This window comes from Pundamilia nyererei, unplaced genomic scaffold, assembly GCF_000239375.1.
Source record: "Pundamilia nyererei isolate P.nyererei 1_Seehausen unplaced genomic scaffold, PunNye1.0 scaffold00046, whole genome shotgun sequence".
NCBI classification, from domain to species: domain Eukaryota; kingdom Metazoa; phylum Chordata; class Actinopteri; order Cichliformes; family Cichlidae; genus Pundamilia; species Pundamilia nyererei.
The window spans coordinates 1,273,375-1,295,622 of record NW_005187447.1 but is presented as its reverse complement, the minus strand read 5'-3'; the positions used below and the strand labels follow the sequence as shown (position 1 = coordinate 1,295,622).

Below are 22,248 nucleotides of genomic sequence, written 5' to 3'. Positions count from 1 at the left end.
TCATGTTTATTAAACATGATTCCATTAGGAGTGTGTGTGTAACGAATTTGCCTGTTGGTTTCTTCATGTCTGGCTGATACATTTGGTTAATTATGCATTAAATTGGCATAGAACGCGTATAAACTAGTATAAACACAGTAGCTGAGGAGATTGGGAGCAAAGTTACGTGTTCGTAATACTTGAGTAAATGAATAGTACTTAGAAACTTTTTTTTTATTACATGTGAGGTACCAAACTTAAAAAGTTGTGCCCTGTCCTCCAGCACGCATGTTCGGAGTGAAGGCACGCTTGGGGTAAACTGTCACTTCCTGTGTTTTTGTGAGCCTCGCTTCATTTAATTCGGCGAAGCCTGTGACTGCAGACAAACTCGCATTACGCCAAGCCAACTGACCAACGGGCGACCCAGGGTTACAAAACAAACCCAACCTCTCTGGCCAACAGTTTGAGGAGCTAACGAGGGTAACGCAGAAGCTAAACAGCTAATTCGAAATGGCGACTGCAATATACTTGGAACATTACCTTGACAGTAAGTATCCAGAATGTGGTAAATTTCTGTCAACAGATAGAAAATGCAACTTTTAAAGGTTTAATTTATTATACATTTTTGGACAGCGGTTTCAATGCAGTGCGTTTGCAACTAACAGGCTGTTAGGTCATTAGCCCGCCAGCTAACTGGTTAGCATTACCTTAGGAGTGATAAAGGTGGGGTAGGTAAGATCTTAATGTGTCTTGTCAGATTCAGTCAAAAGGGAATGTAATAATTAACTGTTTTCACATATTTAGGAAAACTGACTATAGGTTGCAACCGTTTCTGATTCAAGCGCTAGCAATGTTGGAGCAGCCTGTAGCTACGCAACTAGCATTAGTTATATAAGGGCATTTAGAGATAAATTGTTATATTAACAGTCTTTATATTTAAGCTAGGTTCATTTTAGTCACAGTTTGTGTTTTTATATAGGAAATCATTTACAACCTGTTGGTTGCCGCGTTTCCCGTAACAGTTTACGCGCCGGGGCGGGGTGTTTGAAGTGTGTCACATGGCATACAGAGTGTATTTACTTGACAGTTGTTGTTATCATGAGCCCTTAATAATGTCTGCTTTTGGGACAAATGTAATACATGTGAAGCGTTATTTTGTACAGACAGATTGTTACACGACAACATTCTGCAATTCATGCACACGTGAGTGTATGGTTGTGATGGTATTTGTGTTGTGTTTAATGTGCAGATTTGACCTCAAGTATTTTAAATGTTGTATGAAATGTTATATAAGTATAATGACAAAAGTAATTTTAGCCTTTAGCATTAAAGGTGAAGAAGAGAATGCAGGCAGGATGGAGTGGGCAGAGACAAGTGTCAGGGCAGATTTGTGACAGAAGGATAGCAGGAAGACTGAAAGGGTTGAGTAGGTGGTAGCGAACGCTAACAAAAAGATTATGATTTGCATTGGGAGTGACCAGGTTGGACAGAATTAAACTCATAAAGAGAGGAAGTAGAACAAGAAGGGCTTCAGTGTAAAGCTTAATGATTTCTAAGTTGTAATTAATGTCATAATAACCTCTGCTCTTTACTTCTTATTTATATTTCTTTGATTTTAAAGCATTCAGTTGAGTTTGTGCATTTGCCTTTTTAAAAGGCATTACAGCACAGGTTATAATTAATTAAGTGTGATGATTATGTTCAGAAAATGTAATTGGAATGAACTGTTAGGCATTAATATTGTCTAATCTTTTCTTTAGGTATTGAAAACTTGCCATGTGAGCTACAAAGGAACTTCACTTTGATGCGGGACCTGGACAACAGAACTGAAGGTGATCATTTAATCTCTTAACATTACAGTCAATAAAACGCTCTGTGGACTTATACAAAATAAACAAATGGCTCTGACAGTATAATCTGTGATACCTGAAAACCCAGTTTAGCCAGGCTCCTTATGTATTAGGTTGTGCCACTTACCAGTAGTCTTAGACAAACAGTTGTCAATAGTTTACATCCACTCACTTTCGACCCTTTGTGACTAGAGAAAATCCAAAATATATTCAAACTTGTGCATCCAAGTCTTGTTTGATAAGGGTATTAAAGATTTATGCGATGCAGTCATTCCACCCTGGAATAAGAACAGTTCAAGGAAATCATTTAAAGGAAATTATTAATTCATAGCAAGAGATACGAACTCTATATATACATTAAGGGTAAAGGCATATTAAGTTGGCAGATTCTAATTTCAGTATAATATACAGAAATGAACAGGATTATTAAATTATTAGATTTTGCTATGGAGTTCAGAGCTCTTGTGGGAAAGTGACCTACAAACCAATCAGATAACAGTATTCCTTGTTGCTGTGGTAAATCTTTTCCCACCTTAATGTATATCAATGTTACAAACATTAGGTTGCAACATATTGATATGTCAGATTTGCATGAAAACAAATAATTTATTCAATACAAAATAATTGATTTTTTTTTTAAAAATAGTTTAGATTTTTTTATATTTTTTAGATATAAAAATTTAAACTTAAATGAATAAAACATTTGACCCTGTTTTAGCTCTATGCAAACTTACCATGGCATTCATGCCTACAATAACTGTATGAAAATTTCTGACCATAACTGTAAATAGGAAGCTTACGTGTAATATTTTATCACTAGTTTTATTCAGCACTTTAATAATCATGTTGTTGTGCAGAAAAGAAAGGAGAGATCGACAAACTGGCTGAGGAGTACATCGCAAATGTCAAGAATCTAGCTTCTGAGCAGAGAGTTGAACACCTGCAAAAGATCCAGAATGCCTACAGCAAGTGCAAAGAGTTCAGTGATGACAAAGTCCAGCTCGCAATGCAGACATATGAAATGGTTAGTCCGAAACAATGTGTCTCCTGTCACTGTCCAGATTCTAATGTCATATTATTTTTGTTTTTTGTCCCTGTTTATCAGATTTACATCATCAATGTGTACATGTACTCAGATTTAAATATGCACAATATCTTTCTACCGTAGGTGGACAAACATATCCGCAGGCTGGATGCAGATCTGGCACGGTTTGAGAATGAACTCAAGGAGAAACTAGAAGTGAGCTATGACAGTACAGAGGGCAGAAGTTTGAAAAGTAAGCTGAGTGACTGCACGCCTTTGATCATAAACGCAACAAAAGACAAGAGTTTTAAGTGTGTAATAATGCAAATATTTTCCCCAGAAAATGATGTGCGGGGGCTGAGAGAGAAGCGTGGATCCAGGGGAAGAGGAAGGAAAGGTTCAGATGAAGATTCTCCCAGAAAGAAAAAGATGAAAAACAGGTAAGTTTGAACCAGTGCTTCAATCAAACTCAAGTTTACTGGATAATTGGCTCATGTTTATATTTAGTTCTAACCATGCTCTGTATGTTGGTCTTTTAGCCCAGACTTGAGTGACGCTCTCCTGCCTATGCAGCCATCAGACGTGTTGGACATGCCGGTCGATCCAAATGAACCTACATACTGCCTGTGTCATCAGGTGTCATATGGAGAAATGATAGGATGTGATAACCCAGATGTAGGTTTTCACTTATAATTTCTTCTTAAGCTTTATTGTAAGAACCTTTTTGACTGAGCAAGTTTAGGTTTAATTTTTAAATTGACATTTTTCTTTGTTATTCTTGGTTTTAGTGCCCCATTGAGTGGTTTCACTTTGCTTGTGTTGATCTCGCCACAAAACCCAAAGGAAAATGGTACGTTTTTGAGTAGTAACAGTGTTATTCTCTTTGTCTGTGATGAGAATATAGTTATTCATGGAATCTTACGCTTTTTCTTTCTGCAGCAAATTAACATATTCCCCTCCTTTTACTCTGTCAGGTTTTGTCCGAGATGCACCCAGGACAGGAAGAAAAAATGAGTTTTCATATTTCCAGAAGTGCTTCTCTAACATCTGTACTTTGGGTAGAGTTTCGTAATGTCATAAATATATAAAATATTTTAGTTCGTACAGCGCACCATATAAATGGTGTATCATAAAGCTTTCTTTAAAGGCCTAATCCGGAGTTGGAGTATATCTATACTTGTTGCTTTACTATGTCCGTGTTATTGGATTTCAAGATGCCTGTCTTTGTCCAGTAGCTCTAAAATGACTAGTTTACCTATGTATTATTTGTCTAATCTGGGTAAATCTGGGTAATCTTCTGGGTGTAGTTTTCACAAATTGTCATTCAGAAAGTTGTTCCTCTTAAGTCATTTGCTTTGTGTGTATGTGTGTGTGTGCGCGCGTGTGCATGTGTAAAGACTAACTCAAAAACCCGGATTGTGTCTTAAGCATACTTGAAATGTCAGTTTTATAAATGACTTTTTAAAATAAATTAACAGCCTGCTGAGAATTTACAATTCAGATACCCTAATCCATGTGTAAATGGTGATGGGAAAAGGAATTGTCAGTTTTTTTGTTACTACCTCCTTAGGGAATACATCGGCACTGCAAAATGACTGCAATTGATAACAATGTAAAAAACTGTTTTGATTAGCTTAAACCAAACTAGCAAAGCAATGTAAAGTCATTCTGTATTGCATTTTAACAAAAACCTGCGACATCTTTGAATGTATTGTGGTACTTATGGTCAGTCAGTCAGTCAGTCAGTGTCTATTATCAACTGAATGAGGTATTTAAGCACTTTGAATGACATTTTCCCCTTACAAGGTTTGATAATGCAGGCTTAGTTTTATGTTATAGTTTATCTCTTTTAAAACTTTGCCATAGAACATCATGTCAGACCATATATATGGAAGTGTATATATATATTTTGTATGATATAAAACTATTTTGTGCACACATTTTTTCCCCCAAAGATATATTTGTTGTATTGCTTACTTCCTGGTGTACACTCAGATTTTATTTAATAGGATTTTAGAATCTTCATATTCAACTGTGAATATCACTCATCTAGGTGTAAGCCACAAATAAAAGAACCAAAGTCTTTGTATTTTGTAAAATTCAGTATTTTATAACAAATAAAGATTCACTATTATCCATGCATGATTTTGTTTACTGCAGCTTAAAATGGAATTAATGTTTGTTATCAGGTTGTTCTCAAACATTGTTTGGTTTTGTTTCCCCTGATTTAGAAATCTTCCTCTAAACTCTGCCTGTTTCATTCCATGAATGAAGTCTAGGTGTTGCTGGAGGCCTGTTCCCAAAAGCAAGTTGTTAAAATGGAGTTTATTAACCCTGACCTGAGGGAAACTCTTAACAAACTTAAACTTAAACTATGGGTTAGTTAGTTGGGTAATAGTATTTCAGGTACAGTAATTTGCCTTAACATGGGCGCTTTGTCATCAGTGTTAGAGACTGCAGTCACTGGATGTCATAAATTTAATATCTGTCTTTTGGTTGTCAAAGGCTACGTTCACACTGCAGGCGAAAGCGCATCAAATCCAACTTTTTTGACCCTATGTGACCCATATCCGATTATGGTATGACAGTGTAAACAGCACAAATCTGATATTTTCACATCCGATCTTGGTCACTTTCATATGTGGTACTGAATCCGATACATATCTGATGTTTTAGAAAGCGACTGCTGTTTGAATGGTCATGTCGCATTAAATCAGTCTTTTACGTCACTGACACAAGACAGATGCCAATTATCAGCGCCCGAGAAGATTTTACAGATAAATGCTATGGTACACAGACACCAAATCATAGCTCTAGTTTCCCTTGATTAACAGGCTTTGGTCTTTGCTTGCCATTAACAGAGGTTCAAGGTGGTTTTTTGTTTGATTAAAGGTATAGTATTTCTACTATATTGACATTTATTGAAGCATTGCCATCTACATCAGTTGGGTTGTATGTTCCTGCAGTCTCACTATAGATTTACAATCTACATTCTTAATTAAAACATTGGTAAAAAGAGAGTTTCAAAATCCATCATCTGATTCATCATCCCAGCTGCACTTTTCTAAGGTGGTCTTAGTGAAATCAACTTCAAAGTCGTAAACAAAGTCAGGATCATCTTTACGTCTCCGGTTTTTCTCAAACAGTTCGTCCATTTGGCCTTTCTTGCGTGCCAGGTCCTCATCGTCCAGTTTGTTCAGGTCTTCGTCAGGGTCCAGACAGAACGAGGAGAGGCTGTGCTCCAGACTGAAGCCCTGCATGTGATCGCGCAGGATAATGTGAAGCTTCTCAAGCTGGCTTTGAGAGACACCCTCCAGGTAGTCCCTGTGCCGAGGGTTGTTCTTCAGCCTTTCAGCAGCCATGCTGTAGTCTGGAAGAGACAGCATGAGGTAATAGGTTGGTTGTAGTCCTGCCCAGTTACTTTGTGGCAATCTACAAGAACAAACTACGCTACATACATATGTTAATGCAGTGTGCATTCATGACTCCAGCTCTGATCACAGCAACTATGTCTCAAAAAATGGGCTAACAAGAAAACAAAACAAAAGCAGGAAGGAAAAAACGCAGTACGATAAAGGTAGATTTCCATGTATTACATATTAGTTATTTATTATTAACATTCACTAGCAATGACTTTAGTTAAACAAAGTAAGATGCTCCTATTTTAGTCAAAAATAGGAGCCTGAGGCTCAACAGCTTGCAGGTAATCTACCTGCTGCTATCCACAAGATATAGAAATTAAAACTTCAGGGGCTCATGACTCTGACAGGTTTGTTAGATTTACTAGAGTATCATATAATTATTAATATACAGCAAACGAGGCTAAAATAATATTCTCACACTGATTCTAGCTATTTCTATTCTTATATCTAGCAACATGTGACATGGAGCAAAGAGAACGAGTCCCAACGTGTCCGTGGTGCCTTACCGGAGTATTTGGAGAAATTTCGCACAGGTATTATTCTTTTTCGCACCTTTTTGGTTTCCGTGTGCTCATAAATTAAAACTATGGATGGAGGGCTGAACTGCACCCCGCAGCGCTTTGCCGCAAAACGCATCCTGTACTTCTATTACAACAAACAAACTTAACTCAATCCGACCATCAATTTAAACATGTTTAAAACAGAAACATCCCAGCTATAATTGTTGCTACTAGCGCACAGTATGAATAAAAAAATTGAGCAGCGGCTTCAGGGATGATTACGCGTTGCCAGGTTGCCAGCGGAGCCTTCACGTAAAGACGCTTCTGTCTGTTGGGATGCCTGACGTTAAATTTCGGATTTAAAAAAATAATATAAAATCATTTAACTTTCACGTATCATCATTATTCATTTCATTCCTGAAAACTACTTTCTATGTCTATAAATGTTACTAAATGTTTCCTTAAAAGCTTGTGTTTTTCAATCTCTACACAGGCACATTTGCAGGCTCCTTGAAACTACAAAAGGGGCCTTCAAAAATCCTCTTCCGTAAACACTTCAAAGAAGCGCTTAAGCGGTAGTAGCTGTGCTTGAGTTAAATAAACACGCCTCAGCGTTGGCCATTATATTTTTTAATGTATTTTAAACTGTTCTATGTTGTTTCTGCGTTGAGCTTATTCTCGAAATGTCTCTGTTTGGGCGAAAAGGGTACGTGAACTAGGTTTTACGTGAAAACTCGATAGTCATTCAATAAGCTCTCATTATTATTGATTGAAGGTCATTTAAATTAAGTTGTTGGGTTTTTTTGTTTTTGTTTGTTTGTGGGTTGTTGTTTTTTTTGGGGGGGGGGGCGGTTAAAGTTTGAAGGAAGCAATAGTATTTTTACAGTAGACAAAAAAGTGCTGTAAATATACCCCTGTATGGATAACATGACTTATATAATCTAGCACAGTTTGAAAAACAAATGCACCTTGTTCAAATTCAAAAAGCTTTTACCTGATCAGTGTAACCTGCTAATTTGTGCAGATGAGATTCAGAACCACTGTGATCTTCTGAGGCAGTGGCTTGCGCCCTCATCAGTGAGAGTGGAGCTCAACAAAAAGGGTTTCCACAGGTATTCGGTTGTTTGTTTTCTCAAAAGAAAGCTGTTCTGCCTTTAGGGATGCTTGTCAGGAAAATCAATGATATTTTCTAATATGTTTTAGGGAGGTGACAACTACAGTTGAGTTCAGATCCAAAGAGCTCAGTAGTGTCAAAGTTTTGCTGATTCATAGATGGCCCAGAGATGTCTATGTTGATCCATATCAACTTGCATCCCTTAGTGATCAAAATGATTGGAAGGTAAGATGCCGAGCAACTAGATATAGCATAACACAGTGTAAAATTCTACTACAAACCACAGTCATGTACAAAACATGTGTATAGTATATATATATATATTTTATTTAATTATTTCTGTGTTAAACTTTGTAAGATATTACTAGATTCAGCCATTGACCTTGAGGTTCCTGCTCACAAAGCTTCAGGATTTGTCACCTATGTGTATCCTTTCTCCACTGGACCAACTTCCAAGTTATTCAAAGTAACAATTCCAATACATGGTCGCTACCACAAGCCCTCGTTTGATGGAAAAATGTTGAAATCTGTTGACATAGAAGTTCCAGAGCTGCTGCTGCGGTCAGAAAAATGTAAGTGGATTCATTTCATTGTATAGCAATTTCTGACACTGTGTATATCTATACAGACGGAAAACAATGTTAACCAAATGTGATATTTAAAATACAATTTTGTGTCATAATGTGTAATGAAATAAATTAACTAAATACATTAAATCAACCTTACTGTTCACAATACAATTTTACCTGACTGCATAATTAAACTAAATGATGTGGGAGCATAAAAACCTAAATCTGTATCTGTTTTCTATGAAAGTGGAGTGTCAATGAATATTACCAAATTATTTCACTTTTGTGGTTGTGGATACAACAGTCATAGGTTACATACATATAATAAGTTTAGTGATCAAAACTTTATAGTGTAAAAACAAAAACGTGACTTGAAGCCTTTTCACGTTGGCTTTCTGAAACACTTTCTTCTAAAACTATTTCTCTTATCCAGGCGCACAGCTCAGCAGCTTAGAGCCTCACACAGTTGTGGATGCACCATGCACTGCCAGCAATTCAAGCACTTGTTCTTGGGTTAAAGTCAAGCCTCAGCAGGTGATTGTGAACAATATTTCAACAAATCTTGAGTGAAAAGGTGATAAAAAAACAAAAACAAAACTCAATTATTCACTTGTTTCCCTTTTGCCTTATAGGATCTCAATCCAGTGAGTTTCCAGCTCCCAGTGGGTGATGGGTCTTTGGTGGCACACGTATGCGGAGGGACTCTTCTTGTCACAATGATCTGCTGTGTGGCACTGTCCAAATACATGTGGAAACATCAAGTCATTTAAATAGCTAAAATTGTACTGGCATTATTTATTTTTTTATCAAACTGACAAGGAAGAGGCACTTTCAGTGTTGTCATCTTATCTGCAGAAATGCTGCAAGCAGAGAACAGGACTAATTGAGATGGGAAAGAATACTGAGATATTGCTGAAACAACAGATAAATGCTGAAAGATATCAGAATTTACCTTTTTCCATTCTAGCTAATGTAACTATGTTTATCTTTGTGAATCCTGCAACCTGTGCAAGCATTTTTCCTGCTATGACCTCATTTTGGGAGGATCATGATTCTTTATCTGTTCAGTTTAGTGCACCTAATTAAGGAACATGTTTTTATCAATTAATTTGTTCAGTTTTGGGCTATTTGGTTGTGATTTTCATTTATTTTTGACTGTAAAATGGGCTATTATAATAACACAATTATAAAACTGGAGTCTACAGTAGTATAATCTGTATTTTAACACTGAATAAAATGTATATAGTTCAGATTGCTATAAATACAATATAACAACAATGTTATCAGTATTCTTTTCTTGTGGCAGTTTAAAGAATGCCATGATGAGGTAAAGGTCATATCCATTTGAGACAGAGTACCAGGTGTCATCCTGTGCCAACGTTTGGATGTTTGATTTATGAGTGACAAACTGTGCTGCCGTGCATGCTGTCAGGAAAAACTAAGTTTTTTATTCTTTCAGCTTATGTCTTGTCTTATTACATCTGTTATCCAATTTTGGTCTCCTACCAGGCTCCATTTGTAGTTGTATGTTCTTGACCCTGTTGGGTAGTGCATGTGGCACTACATAACATGGAACATGGAAACGCCTTCAAACAATACAGTCAATGAAGAGCCAGTCCAATATTTTTCTTGTTTTGCAGAGAAAATGCTTAGGGTAATTTAGAAATTGTATAATCACATAGTTTGTTAAAAAGAATTAAGTCTGCAACATATTATGCATCACCAATGAGCAAAGAGAGGCGCATAGTCACACAGTGTCAACACAGTAGAAGTGTTTTTTGAAGTCACCCTCTGTAAAATTTAACTAGAACTTTCACCACCAGGTGCAGCATTTTACTAGAAATACTTCATGTAAGTATCAGCTCCTGTGTAGTAAGAAAATGTACCTGAGATCCCCCAGTAAAGATCTGGATATGCTCTCTACCTGAGAGGATCACAACTGTCTTTTGTCTAAATCACATATCAGTAAGAGCACACGCACTGCAAATAGCATCTGCTTCATAGCTATTTTTGACTGGGAAAATTAGCACCAACAGCTTTTATCATACCAGTAATATACTCAGCATCCTCATTAACTCCTCCTCTTGTTTTACTTGATTTCCCTCTGGGAGGTGATGCTGCTGCTGATAACGGTTACTTTCCAGGTGTTTCCTCTGCTTCTCCATATTTCCTCTTCCTCTCATGTTGACTTTCTACACCATCTTGTGGAACAAACTGTTAATACAGAATAGTACGATCTAGCCCTATTTTAACTTCAGTTGATAACTATATGCACAAAATATAGACATTTTTGTTATAAAGTCAGTTTTATCTGTTGGAGTTGGTGGAAACGAGTGTCAAGGGTGATTTGTGACTGAAGGATAGCAGTAGAGTGAAAGTGAAGGTTTACATGATGGTAGAGAGACCTGAGACGAGATGGCACTGATAAAAAGTCAGGAGGCCAAGCTGGCGGTAGCGGAGCTGAACATGTTTAGATTGTCATTAGAAGGGACCAGGAAGTGCACAGTCAGAAATTGAGGAGGATGTTGGGATAGGGTGAGATGGAGGCAGATGACCCACTGTGGCGACCCCTAAAGGAAGCAGGGGAAAGAAGATGAAGAACCTTATATGTTCTAACTAGTTTATGTTCTAAGTAGTTTATGAACTATACTGCAGGAAAACTAATAAGTAGTTAACCCATCATCTTCCTTTTTCAATATAACTAATATATTATATGTCTATATTGTTTTTCCTCTCTCAAAATAGGCCTTTGTTGTTGTTATAAAAATTTTGCCCTCATTTGGAATGAGTCTTTGTTACTTAACATAAGTCTGTACATTTTTCTGTCGTTTCTCACAGCTTGAGAAACAATGATGCGTGTGTAGAAAGTAAATTTGCTAGTATGTTATTTGCTTTTTTTTATTTACGCCATAAAAATCTGAGTAAAATTATGCTTTCAAAATTAGGCCATTTAAAATTTCTTAAGGCAGGAAAATAAACAAACGTTACATTAATGTCAGATTAGTGAGAGAAACCTGCCACACTTCATTTATAATTTACAAAATAATTGCTCTGCAGCTGGAAAATTACATCTGTAAATGCTGAACTACATTACCTTAAACGTCCACTTTAATAGGTTTCAGCATGTTTCACATTTTTATTATTCTTAATGCTTAAAAACGTGTTATTGGAGCTCCGGGTATGATCCGTGTGGTTTTGCACACGGGCTCTGATTTTTCCTTTCTTTCTTTTCTTTCTTCTTTGCTTCAGATAGCTGACTGTCTTCGCCGTGTAGTTAATGTGTTGTCTTGTGTGGTTAGCGTGTAGTGTCAGAACAATGAGGCGACTGCTGTCTTCAGGTAGAAAAAGGAGTGATACACCTGCTGCTGTCAGACCTGCAGATATCAGGCTGTGATGTTCTCCTTTATAGTGGACAGAAATATTTGGAGTGGCACAAATAATTTGTGTGGCATCTTATTGAATGCAGAACAGGTGATTGTTCTGTAAATAGTTTGAAATGGTTATTTAAAAAATCAAGGTAAAAGGTAAATGGATGCAAATAACTTTGTTGTTTGCAAAACTTGTGCGTAGGATTTTAAAATTGACAATTTATATTTGCATTTAAAATTATGAAATATGATTCATTAAACAAGTTTGTGGTTGTTACAGTAAAAAATATAACTGTTTTCTACTTGATTTTTTGTTTTTTTCTGATTTTAGATCAATTGTGTTAATGCAGTCAAAATGAAAACATAACTGTAAATTCAGACACGTGAGGTTGTGCTGAAAAGGATGATACCAAACAAGGCAAAGTAAATAGTTTTTAAAGGTAAAATGTAGAGGGAAAATCAAAAGTAGTTAAAAATGGCCAATTATACCCTGGACCCCAGAGGGTTAAACGTTTTTTTTAAAGTAACACAATAGTTACTTTTCAAGTAATTAATTACTTTTAGAATATTGTAACTCAGTTACTAACTTGAAGAAGTAACTATAACTATAATTAATTACTTTTCAAAGTAACTTGCCCAACAGTGGTTTTCACACACCATTCATTTGAAACATTTTATTGAACAGGCCAGGGCTGGGTCGGTAGTTCCGCTTCCCCTTCGCCATAGCGGAATTATCCAAGGGCCGAAAAGATAGAAGAAAAGTTGCACTGTAAATAGTTGGAATAACCTTTGTACTAAGTTATTTATACGCCGGCTGTACCACCGGGGAGCCCTTGTTACGGGGGAATAACTTTTAAAGGATATACAGACGTTTTGCACACCGTCGAGGATCGTTCTGGACTGAAGTTCCAATCAAGTTTAACTGGTGTGGATTCTCCGGTAAGCTTCTCTGCTCCTGCGTCGCCTTCTTTAGCTAAATAAAGCTCATTTGTGCGGAATAGTTTGTGAATTGGTATGTTTTGTGATTTCTAAAGCACCGCTTAACAGTGTTATTTTTGGCGGATCATGGGGAGGAACCTTCAAGCTTGGTTGTCAAGTTAGCGTTAGCTGAAAGCTCTATTTAAGGCTTGCAGTCGCTATTATAGCTTGCTAATGTTAGCTTCTGGCTAGCACACTTGTTGGCCAAGTAGTTATCCTAGCTTTAGCCCGCTAGCCGCCCCTGTTGTTACTCTCTTGAAGGGCATTTTGAGTAGACATTACAGTAGGAACACCGTTATATGGAAATATGTGGGTCATTCATGAGGTTGTGCTCGTACTTTATAAACCTTAAAATGAAGAAAGGTGCAAGCTTTTCATTTTTGTGCACTAGATAAGGAGCAACTTCGTTCTTTGATTGTCATCTGGGCTCCTCTTCCACCTTTCAGATGTTAGAATACGAGCTGATTATTCGAGTTAGTCTGCTGTGTATCATGCTTATGTTTATTCTTGGGTACCCCTGTCGACTCTATGCGCAGTTAACTTTGTAAAGTTGTTGCAGCAGGTCTCTGCAGCAGCTTTTTCACAAGTACAGAGAAAGTGTGATGTCTCTGAAAACATGTCAGGCTTTGTGTAGGTTTTTCTGTCTGCTCAGGGTTCTTACGAAACATTACACCTTCCAATGTTCCTACTTATTGAACCTCTGTAGCAAATTTAACTTATTATTTTATTATAGAGGGTGCTTGCTTTCTTGTCACTACACCCTGTTGTATTTCTAGCTTTATTACAGCGTAGTTATACTCTTTCATATATCTGTTTTTTTTCCAGGTACTTCTTGGTGTTTTCTTTCTCCTGCAGTGCATGAACACACTAGTGTCTCATGCTGATGTGAGCACCGCCTTCCTCCCTCACCACTTACTATCCTCACACGCTGTATTCCTGTCCTGGTTAGCCCTGTGAGGCTTGTAACCACCTCCTGGCCATGTGTGATAACGGAGATCCTGAGGATAAACCCCCTGCCCCTCCGGTCAGGATGAGCAGCACTATCTTCAGCACTGGCTCTGGCAAAGACTCACTTTCGGCCAACCACAGCTCTAAACCGCTGCCTTCTGTGCCTGAGGAGAGGAAGCGCAATAAGATCATCTCAATCTTCTCTGGGGCTGAAAAAAGTGAGATAAAAAGATTAAAAGTTTGGCCTAAAATAAGTTCAAGTCTAGTGTTTGTAGCGAGTGTTGTCCTGGTCAATTTGGATAAAGGTTCATTTAATTTCAGGTGGTAGGAAGAAAGATCGAGACAAAGAGCGACCAGAAATCTCACCGCCTTCAGATTTTGAACATACCATACATGTTGGGTTTGACGCTGTAACAGGGGAGTTCACGGTGAGTTCGCTGTTTGGTTATTTTCATTTTTCACTCACTAAACTCTGCTCTCTTGTTACCAAAGCACAGCATGTCCTTTAGATTAGAGCTTACATTATTGGACACATTTTCCTTTCTGTTTTTAATACATAGGGTATGCCAGAGCAATGGGCTCGACTACTCCAGACGTCAAACATTACCAAGTCCGAGCAGAAGAAAAACCCACAGGCTGTGCTTGATGTCCTTAAGTTCTATGACTCTACAGGCAACGGTCGCCAGAAGTACCTCAGCTTCTCATCCTCTGGTGAGAATGTTATGTTTTTGGTACCCTATTTAGGGGTAAACTGATCAGTGAGTGTCACAGCTTAATGACACTCAGACTTTAAGTTTTAAATTGACTATACCTCCATGGTTACTAAAAACACACTTTTTTTTAAATTCACAGAAAAAGACACATTTACAGTAGGGCCTCAGTCTGTAAGTATCTTGGGACTTTTAAAAGGTATTTTTTTATATATTTGTTTTGTCTAATACATATTAACAAAATCTGTTGTGACTTTATACCAGGCTGCCAAAAAAGGCACTGAACCCTCATCTTCAAACATCAAAGACATCGATGATGATGACGATGATGAAGCGCCTCCACCAGTTGTGGCACCAAGACCAGAACACACAAAGAGTGTATGTCACCTGCCAGATGTTGGCCTTACTGCGTAACGATTATTATCAGAATTCATTATAAGATATTTTTATTTCCACTTCTAATTCTAATGATTTTGTTTTTCCTTTTTTAAATAACAATTTAAAAATAATCTTGATCTTTGGCTAATGTTTGTTGTATTTTGCAGGTATATACTCGCTCTGTCATCGACCCCATCCCTGCTCCAAGCACGTGTCCGGACGGAGATGTGGCCTCCAAGGCTGCAGACAGGCAAAAAAGGAAGGGCAAGATGTCAGACGAAGAGATCATGGACAAACTGAGTAAATTTTTCTTACTTCATCATTAGTCTCGCATAAATACAGTAGACATAATTCATTTTTCCTGTCACTTCCATTTGCCATTTTCTTTTAACACGTTTTAAATGTGGTTTACAGGAACCATAGTCAGTATTGGGGATCCCAAGAAGAAGTACACCCGATATGAAAAGATTGGCCAGGGGTGAGTTACTTTTTATATTACAGTTTTAATTGTTTATGTTATAAAACAGGCAGTTGATTTTCAATCTTTATTGTCCAGACCTAAGTAAATATTTACAGCGAATAGCCTTTTTGATATCAGATTGTAGGGCTTGATCAATATTATCCATTTGCATATACATAACATTTCGAATGACTGAAATGCAAAATAAGAAAGTGAGGAAGCGATAGGCAAAACACACTTGGTCCACGTTAGTAGTGCTGATACTGAATAGTTTATTCGTCAGAGGCCGCTCTACAAGTTTCCTCTTGGGAGCAAGTGTTTGAAATGCCACAAGCAACGTAAAGGAGTAATTCACATCTGCTTGTAGCTGTATGAACAAGTTTGTTTTTAAAATGGACTGTTATATTATCTTAGCAGGGACTGATACATTAACTAATAAATAACAATGAAAGTTTGTTTGCTGTATCTGAAAGAAACGGTATCAGTTGATATGCGATATGAGATTTTTAAATCACCAGAGATTGTTATTGTTCAGTCTCTTGTAGATACTCACAATAGGAGGAGCTGAGTTTTAAACTGGTGAAGTTATTTACTGGCAAATTTTGCCAGGAGGGCGGTCTTGTCTGTAACAGTTTCACCATTTCTAGTTTGACAAGTTCTTTTTTTCTGTTGTGAAAAGGCCCTGGAGCAATGTTACCATGAGAAAAAATAGTAGTAGACTAATAACTTTCATTATTAATAGCAGATGTGTCATATTATTAATGTTGATTAATATGTTTAATGTTTTAAAATCCCTTGTTTCTCCAGAGCAGGATTTTTAAAAGCTTTTTCCAGAAGGTGTTATAAAAACAAAACAGTATAGCAGTTTGACTCTGTTTTTACCTCTGATCATCCCACCCAAAAACAAAGTGAAATTTCACAACCAGCTTTTAGGTCGGAGAATCTTCAGCATCGGGTTTCATGTCAAAGTTTAGTTTATAAGATTGACAAGTTATTTATAAGTGACACATGAATACTTGTGTTTCTCAGGTAGTACATTCCTAATCAAGATGTGATTCCTCTCAACTCATACAAACATAAATTCTCTTCAGTATTACTGACCTTAAGTAAAACATTTAGTGAGTAAAAATGCATTTGAAGAATAATTGTGAGTGTATAGTTTCTTAGAATATGTGTTGAAGTAAATAAATAATCTTCCTCTTTTTACAGGGCATCAGGAACAGTATTCACAGCCATTGATGTATCCACAGGACAGGAGGTAAAGACTAAATAAGTAATGGACTAGGTGGTATCAAAAAAAAGAAAAATAATATGGATCATAGCAAGCGGGGCTGAGTGACAAGCTAAAGCCATTTTTGAAAGGATTGGACTGCACCTTTTGTTTATTTTTTATTATTTGCTTATAAAAAGGATTGTGAGGCAGCTGGTAGTTACTAAAAAGATTATTTGGGTGGTAATACGTAGGTGCACAGTTTTAGTTTATAGTGAGCAGATGAACACTGAACATGTTGTAGCTAGAAAGAGCTTTTAGGGAGTTTTACTAGAGAGATAACATGGTGAAGGTGTTCAGGTGGTACATTTGAGACGTTGCTGTGGAGTGAAGTTTGTAATGATCTGGGTTGCCAGGAATTTTGTAAGTGTTGTGAGTAGTTGGCTGTGTAGCCAGAATAACAGGGAGACCCATCCAAACAACTTTAAAGTGAGAACTGCAGTGCGTTGGGTCTCCATCAATGCACCTGACAAGTAGATCTGATGAACGATGTACTTTATTTATCCCCAGAAATGATAAATTATTGTGTCATAGTAGCCACAAATATCAAAAGCAATCTAGCTCAATAAAAAACAAAGTTTTATTATTTTAATTGTAGCAAACAAAAAATGAAGAAGTTGAATTAAGTTAAACTGAGCAAGAGCTATCTGTTATGCAACAAGAAGTATCTAAAGTCCAGCATCTGCACCAACCACTAAATCCACTAAACTGCTTAGAAACTCATTTTATCTCTTAAAGGCATATGCGTATGTGTTTTTCTTACTTACTGTGTGACACTTTACATTAGGAGGAAAGATTTTTGAATGTTAAACCTAGAGTGAACTAAAGGTCATATATGTTTTTTCACACTGCCAGGTCGCCATTAAACAGATCAACTTACAAAAGCAGCCGAAGAAGGAGCTGATCATCAACGAGATTCTAGTGATGAAGGAGCTCAAGAACCCAAACATTGTCAACTTTTTAGACAGGTGAGAGTGAACGTAAACCTACAGCCTGGCAGGTTTTTAAACTTTTTTACAGTACTTTTTGTCTGATTGTTCACATGCGTTTGTTTTATGTGCCAGTTTCCTGATGGGGGAGGAGTTATTTGTGGTGATGGAATATCTTGCTGGTGGCTCGCTGACAGATGTGGTTACAGAGACCTGCATGGATGAGGCCCAGATAGCTGCTGTCTGCCGAGAGGTACGTTACATTTTGCAGTCCTGTAAAACAAACTGACCCCCACTTTATGTAAAAGGTATAATAAAAAAAATGCCATCTTTCCCTCTATCAATTCTTTTTTTCACCCAGTGTTTACAAGCATTGGATTTCCTACACGCAAATCAGGTCATCCACAGAGACATCAAAAGTGACAATGTGCTGCTTGGGATGGATGGTTCTGTCAAGCTGAGTGAGTCCTGTGCTGTAATTATGATAAATATTGCATTGTTAAATCCTTCCGGTGTAAATTGTTTCACTCTTCTTCATGTCTTCGACAGCCGATTTTGGCTTTTGCGCCCAGATCACTCCAGAGCAGAGCAAACGCAGCACCATGGTAGGCACGCCTTACTGGATGGCTCCTGAAGTGGTGACCAGAAAGGCTTATGGGCCTAAAGTAGATATTTGGTCACTGGGTATTATGGCCATTGAGATGGTTGAAGGAGAACCTCCCTACCTGAATGAGAATCCACTACGAGTGAGTGCAGAACACTTTCACACATTTTAGTTTAGACACCTTTAATATAGTGTAGAGCAGCGTAGGGAAATATATACCATTTTTAAATGAAATGTTTCCAATTTATTCATCTGTACAGTGTCTACAAGGTCACAGTAAATCACTTAAAACTGAATCGGTGATTTGTGTCTGTCGGACTTTTGGTGTAGTTAGAAAATAACTGTGGGCCATAGACTCCCATGATTCAACAGAAAAGCAGGATAAACACTTGTCTTTGTTTATTTTTAACGTTTTCTGATTTTACACCCTGCTCCTTTTTACCACTATAATGAACTTTATTACCCTATATTTCACACTTTGCTTTTTCTGACTTTGTCGCTCTTGGTCTGTTTACTTTATAAGTGACAAGCTTCACTTCTTGTGTGGAATGTGCTCATGTGGATTGGAATATCCCCAGGCAAATATAGAAAGTTGTGCAGCATTAACTTTTGTAGTACATTTCCCTCTCAGCCAGTTTGACTTGATTCATTTCCTTTAAGTGTGTTGTTTCCCAAAACTCTGCTTTTAAAGTTTTTGTTTGTTTGTCTCTTCCCCTTTGGCAGGCATTATACCTAATTGCTACAAATGGCACACCTGAGCTTCAGAATCCTGAGAAGCTGTCTCCAATTTTCAGAGATTTTCTAAACCTGTGCCTGGAAATGGATGTAGAGAAAAGAGGCAGTGGCAAAGAGCTCCTGCAGGTTACAAACGTTTCCAGTTATTGGCTACTCTTTGAACTCTTCAGTGTTTTACTTTGTTTGTGTTTCAGGCCAGTAATATTCTCTTTTCACATCCACATCTTTTTCAGCATCCATTTTTGAAGCTGGCGAAACCTCTCTCCAGTCTCACACCTCTCATCTTGGCAGCCAAGGAGGCCATGAAGAGCAATCGTTAGCTGATGAAAGTAGCTATCCTGCCTTCCCATGCTGTGCACAGATATGTGCCAACTATTTAGATTTTGTGCCAGACAATAGGCTGAGAGTGGTGTGCCACTCTTGATGCACCAGCCTTATAAGCCCTGACAAACCTCACTGTGAAGAAGACCAAAAATCTAGAGCACAACCCCACCGCTGTCCATATGAACTCTATTCATTCTCAGATGTCAGAAGACAAGTCAAACTCAAGTGCGTAGTATCAGAGTCGGGCATAGTTAATTTTGTACATCAACTCTTCTGGTGATAAGTTAGGGCTAGGCTTGTATTTAACTTGGAATGAAGAAGATGCCTAGTTCTACTTAGTTTTTTTTAATCAACTGCCTTAAACAAATGCAAAATGTTGCCTAATGTATTGTTGATTGTCTCAGTGTCTCTCTTCCCATGATTTTTACTACCTTTGTAATTGATCTTTTCAGCTTGTTGGTGTCTTAGTTATTTTGATACTTGAATTTTATGTTTGTCCCCCTTCTTGTCACATATTGTCTCATTCAGTGAACACTTGTGCTATTTCCACATCCACCCATTGTTTAAGGACATTTCTTTTATTGGTTTTATAGGAAAGATTTCAGTGGAGTCATCATCATGAACATGTGTTGTGATTATGTCGTTCTACATTTGTTACACACAACAGAGCTACTGTACCTGTTCTTCCCCTGTATCTTTATAGTCTCCTGATACCAGAGGCGCACCTTACAGGTAAATTAAAATGTTAGATTGACAGGGTTTCTACTTTCTTCTCTGTTGTTATTAAAAATGAGTATTGTATGTTGAACTTTGTCCTTTGTGTTCGTGTTGACTAAACAAATGCTCTTGTTTTTCCATGTGTATATTGTGTACTTAACTAGTTTGAAAAACGTGACCATATGATACTGGTTGGATACAAAGGCTGGTAAAGACAATTTGTTAACGGTTTCTCTTCTGGACAACTAACGACTTTGTCTGCACACTCAAATAAATTCAACTGTTTTTACTTTTGTGATTTGGATGTGAATGTGATTGATGTGTAAAGAGATCATCCGTTACTTCGTAAGCCACACAAAGTCAAAGTAGTATAGAAAAAGAATTACAAGCCTTGCAATTAATTGGTTGTAGAATCAATGAATAATTTCTCTGTGATATGGTTTGATGTTGATATAACTAAACTACAAAGATACAAGATGCTTGTCGGGTCTTTGAATTGTTGTAGACAGTTAATTCCTAATCTGATGATTTAGCGTTTTTGATTTTCCGAGGTGTGAATCACGTTGTGTGCCTTTATTTTGAAGGATTAACCCGGAAGCATATTAGTTGTAGCTACTTGCAGAGGGTCATACTTCTGTAGTTAGAAGTAATCCGCTGTTACTATTAGGGCTAATTTGTTATCTGACTTTTGTGTGTAATGGCGCTCCACTTGAAAGACAAAGAAGCTTACCAGAGACTGAACTACCTTTACCAGGTTGGAGAAAGTTTTAGTTAATTATCGTCACGATGCTTCCAGCTACAGTCACATGCTACATAAATGCTAGCATGCTCTCTGTTTTGAATGTGGTCGCTCAGCTGGTTTCTTACGTTTTGTCCACAGGCTGCACATTGTGTTTTAGCTCAAAATCCGGAAAATGTGGAGCTGGCTCGTTTCTTCTGCTTCTCACAGAAGACGATTGCAAAGCGTCTCGTTCTCAGACAGTAAGTTGAGATGATAATCACGTGTACTTAAATACTGATTTTTAACAAATCCCGTTGATCACATTGTCTGGGGAGCAAAAGAGTAATGCAGGATATTTCGGCGTGCCACAGAGCTCCCTTTAGATCAAGTATTGAACTACTGAGATGAAAATGTCACAGTTAAAAAAAAAAAAAGTTATTGAAATAGTGTTAAATATACGATACCGTACGAACTACACAAGCACACATAAGGACCAGCAGCTCAGTTGGCATTTGTCTGGAACATCTGCCACGTTTACCCTGCTGTATTCACACATGAGAGCAGTCTCACACTGACAATGTGTGGACAAGTGTTATGATGTTAATGTGTAGCTGTGTGTAGATTCACATATATTTACATGAGACTGGTCTTGGAGCTGATGGACAGTAGTAAAATCAGAATGTACTTAAAGATGGACTAACATTTTAATGTTTCAATTTATGTAGAGATCCATCGGTGAAGAGGACATTGTGCAAGAGGTGCTGCTCTTTGCTCATCCCAGGTGTAACTGCTACAACAAGACAAAAACGTAAGCCCCTATTATCTTTCAGTCCCTACTTAATGTAGGCTGTCACTTTCTGTCCTGTGTTTCAGAAATGGTTGATAATGAATAAATATTAAAAATGTACTTATTTATTTATTTAAACTGAATTTCTTTAATAAGGAAAAAACAGCAAGACTCGTTTTACCGTGATGAGATGTCTCAGTTGTGGACAGAGGAAGACCTTACTGAATAATCCAGATTACTGTTTATGGGCAGACCGAGCTGAGGCTCAGCTGGAGCAGCAAAAGCAGAAAGGTGACAAACTTAAAACTTATATCTAAGACGAAACATACCATAACACAATATGGCTTATATAAGCATGCTGCCAAATTCAGTAATTAAGAAATTCATGTTTTCTTGCACGGGACTTTTATGACAAAAAATTTGTGCTGATTGTTTTTTCTTTCTTTCATACAGATTCAATCACTTCTGCTAAAAATCAGCCAAAAGACACAAAGAATGACGGGTCACAGACATCAAAACTTAGTTCTGCTCCAGGTGCTACCAGCACGTAGCAGCCATGGCTCTGCTCTATTTGCTTAACATACAAAGGACTGTTCTTAATAAAAGCTAATATATAGTTTTGTTGTGTCACATCCACCCACAGACTAGAGAAGGTTTTTTTTTTTAAATGTTATTTAAATGAAATTACTTCTTTTAATTTTATTGACAGTTTGTTTTTTTGTTTTTTTTTTGTTTTTTACTTTTCTGATTACAAGGGGGGTTGTTTTGTTTTTTTATGCTAACACTCTAACATTGCTAAAAAAAAAATCATATGTATCTTGTAAATTGTTTTTTTTTTCTTTTTTTTTTTTTCAAATAAAA

At 37.2% G+C, this 22,248-nt stretch overlaps 5 protein-coding genes across 5 annotated transcripts; 4 read left to right on the top strand and 1 right to left on the bottom strand.

Annotated features, from left to right (window-relative positions):
• The first annotated feature begins 73 nt into the window (after window positions 1–73).
• Window positions 74–4,938, top strand: ing5a (inhibitor of growth family, member 5a). Its single transcript, XM_005732256.2, has 8 exons — window positions 74–526; window positions 1,740–1,811; window positions 2,687–2,853; window positions 2,998–3,106; window positions 3,194–3,293; window positions 3,393–3,528; window positions 3,642–3,703; window positions 3,828–4,938. The coding sequence occupies exons 1-8, from the start codon at window positions 490–492 to the stop codon at window positions 3,865–3,867; spliced, it is 723 nt and encodes a 240-aa protein (XP_005732313.1). The 5' UTR covers window positions 74–489; the 3' UTR covers window positions 3,868–4,938.
• An 819-nt stretch (window positions 4,939–5,757) lies between these two features.
• cep19 (centrosomal protein 19) lies at window positions 5,758–7,074 on the bottom strand. Its single transcript, XM_005732255.1, has 2 exons — window positions 6,782–7,074; window positions 5,758–6,223 (listed from the first exon to the last, which is right to left on the bottom strand). The coding sequence occupies exons 1-2, from the start codon at window positions 6,909–6,911 to the stop codon at window positions 5,877–5,879; spliced, it is 477 nt and encodes a 158-aa protein (XP_005732312.1). The 5' UTR covers window positions 6,912–7,074; the 3' UTR covers window positions 5,758–5,876.
• Window positions 7,075–7,326: 252 nt separating this feature from the next.
• pigx (phosphatidylinositol glycan anchor biosynthesis, class X) lies at window positions 7,327–11,032 on the top strand. Its single transcript, XM_005732254.2, has 6 exons — window positions 7,327–7,481; window positions 7,800–7,887; window positions 7,979–8,114; window positions 8,248–8,461; window positions 8,892–8,992; window positions 9,091–11,032. Exons 1-6 carry the CDS (start codon window positions 7,409–7,411, stop codon window positions 9,226–9,228), a joined length of 750 nt encoding a protein of 249 aa, XP_005732311.1. The 5' UTR covers window positions 7,327–7,408; the 3' UTR covers window positions 9,229–11,032.
• Window positions 11,033–12,517: 1,485 nt separating this feature from the next.
• On the top strand, window positions 12,518–20,177 carry pak2b (p21 protein (Cdc42/Rac)-activated kinase 2b). The gene is made up of 15 exons (XM_005732253.1): window positions 12,518–12,765; window positions 13,630–13,970; window positions 14,074–14,180; window positions 14,313–14,463; window positions 14,605–14,636; window positions 14,727–14,840; window positions 15,008–15,140; window positions 15,255–15,318; window positions 16,510–16,558; window positions 17,426–17,538; window positions 17,635–17,752; window positions 17,861–17,960; window positions 18,049–18,245; window positions 18,827–18,964; window positions 19,072–20,177. The coding sequence occupies exons 2-15, from the start codon at window positions 13,784–13,786 to the stop codon at window positions 19,156–19,158; spliced, it is 1,590 nt and encodes a 529-aa protein (XP_005732310.1). The 5' UTR covers window positions 12,518–12,765; window positions 13,630–13,783; the 3' UTR covers window positions 19,159–20,177.
• A 298-nt stretch (window positions 20,178–20,475) lies between these two features.
• On the top strand, window positions 20,476–22,085 carry rpp21 (ribonuclease P subunit p21). Its single transcript, XM_005732252.1, has 5 exons — window positions 20,476–20,633; window positions 20,760–20,860; window positions 21,326–21,408; window positions 21,544–21,678; window positions 21,841–22,085. The coding sequence occupies exons 1-5, from the start codon at window positions 20,577–20,579 to the stop codon at window positions 21,936–21,938; spliced, it is 474 nt and encodes a 157-aa protein (XP_005732309.1). The 5' UTR covers window positions 20,476–20,576; the 3' UTR covers window positions 21,939–22,085.
• Window positions 22,086–22,248: the final 163 nt, after the last annotated feature.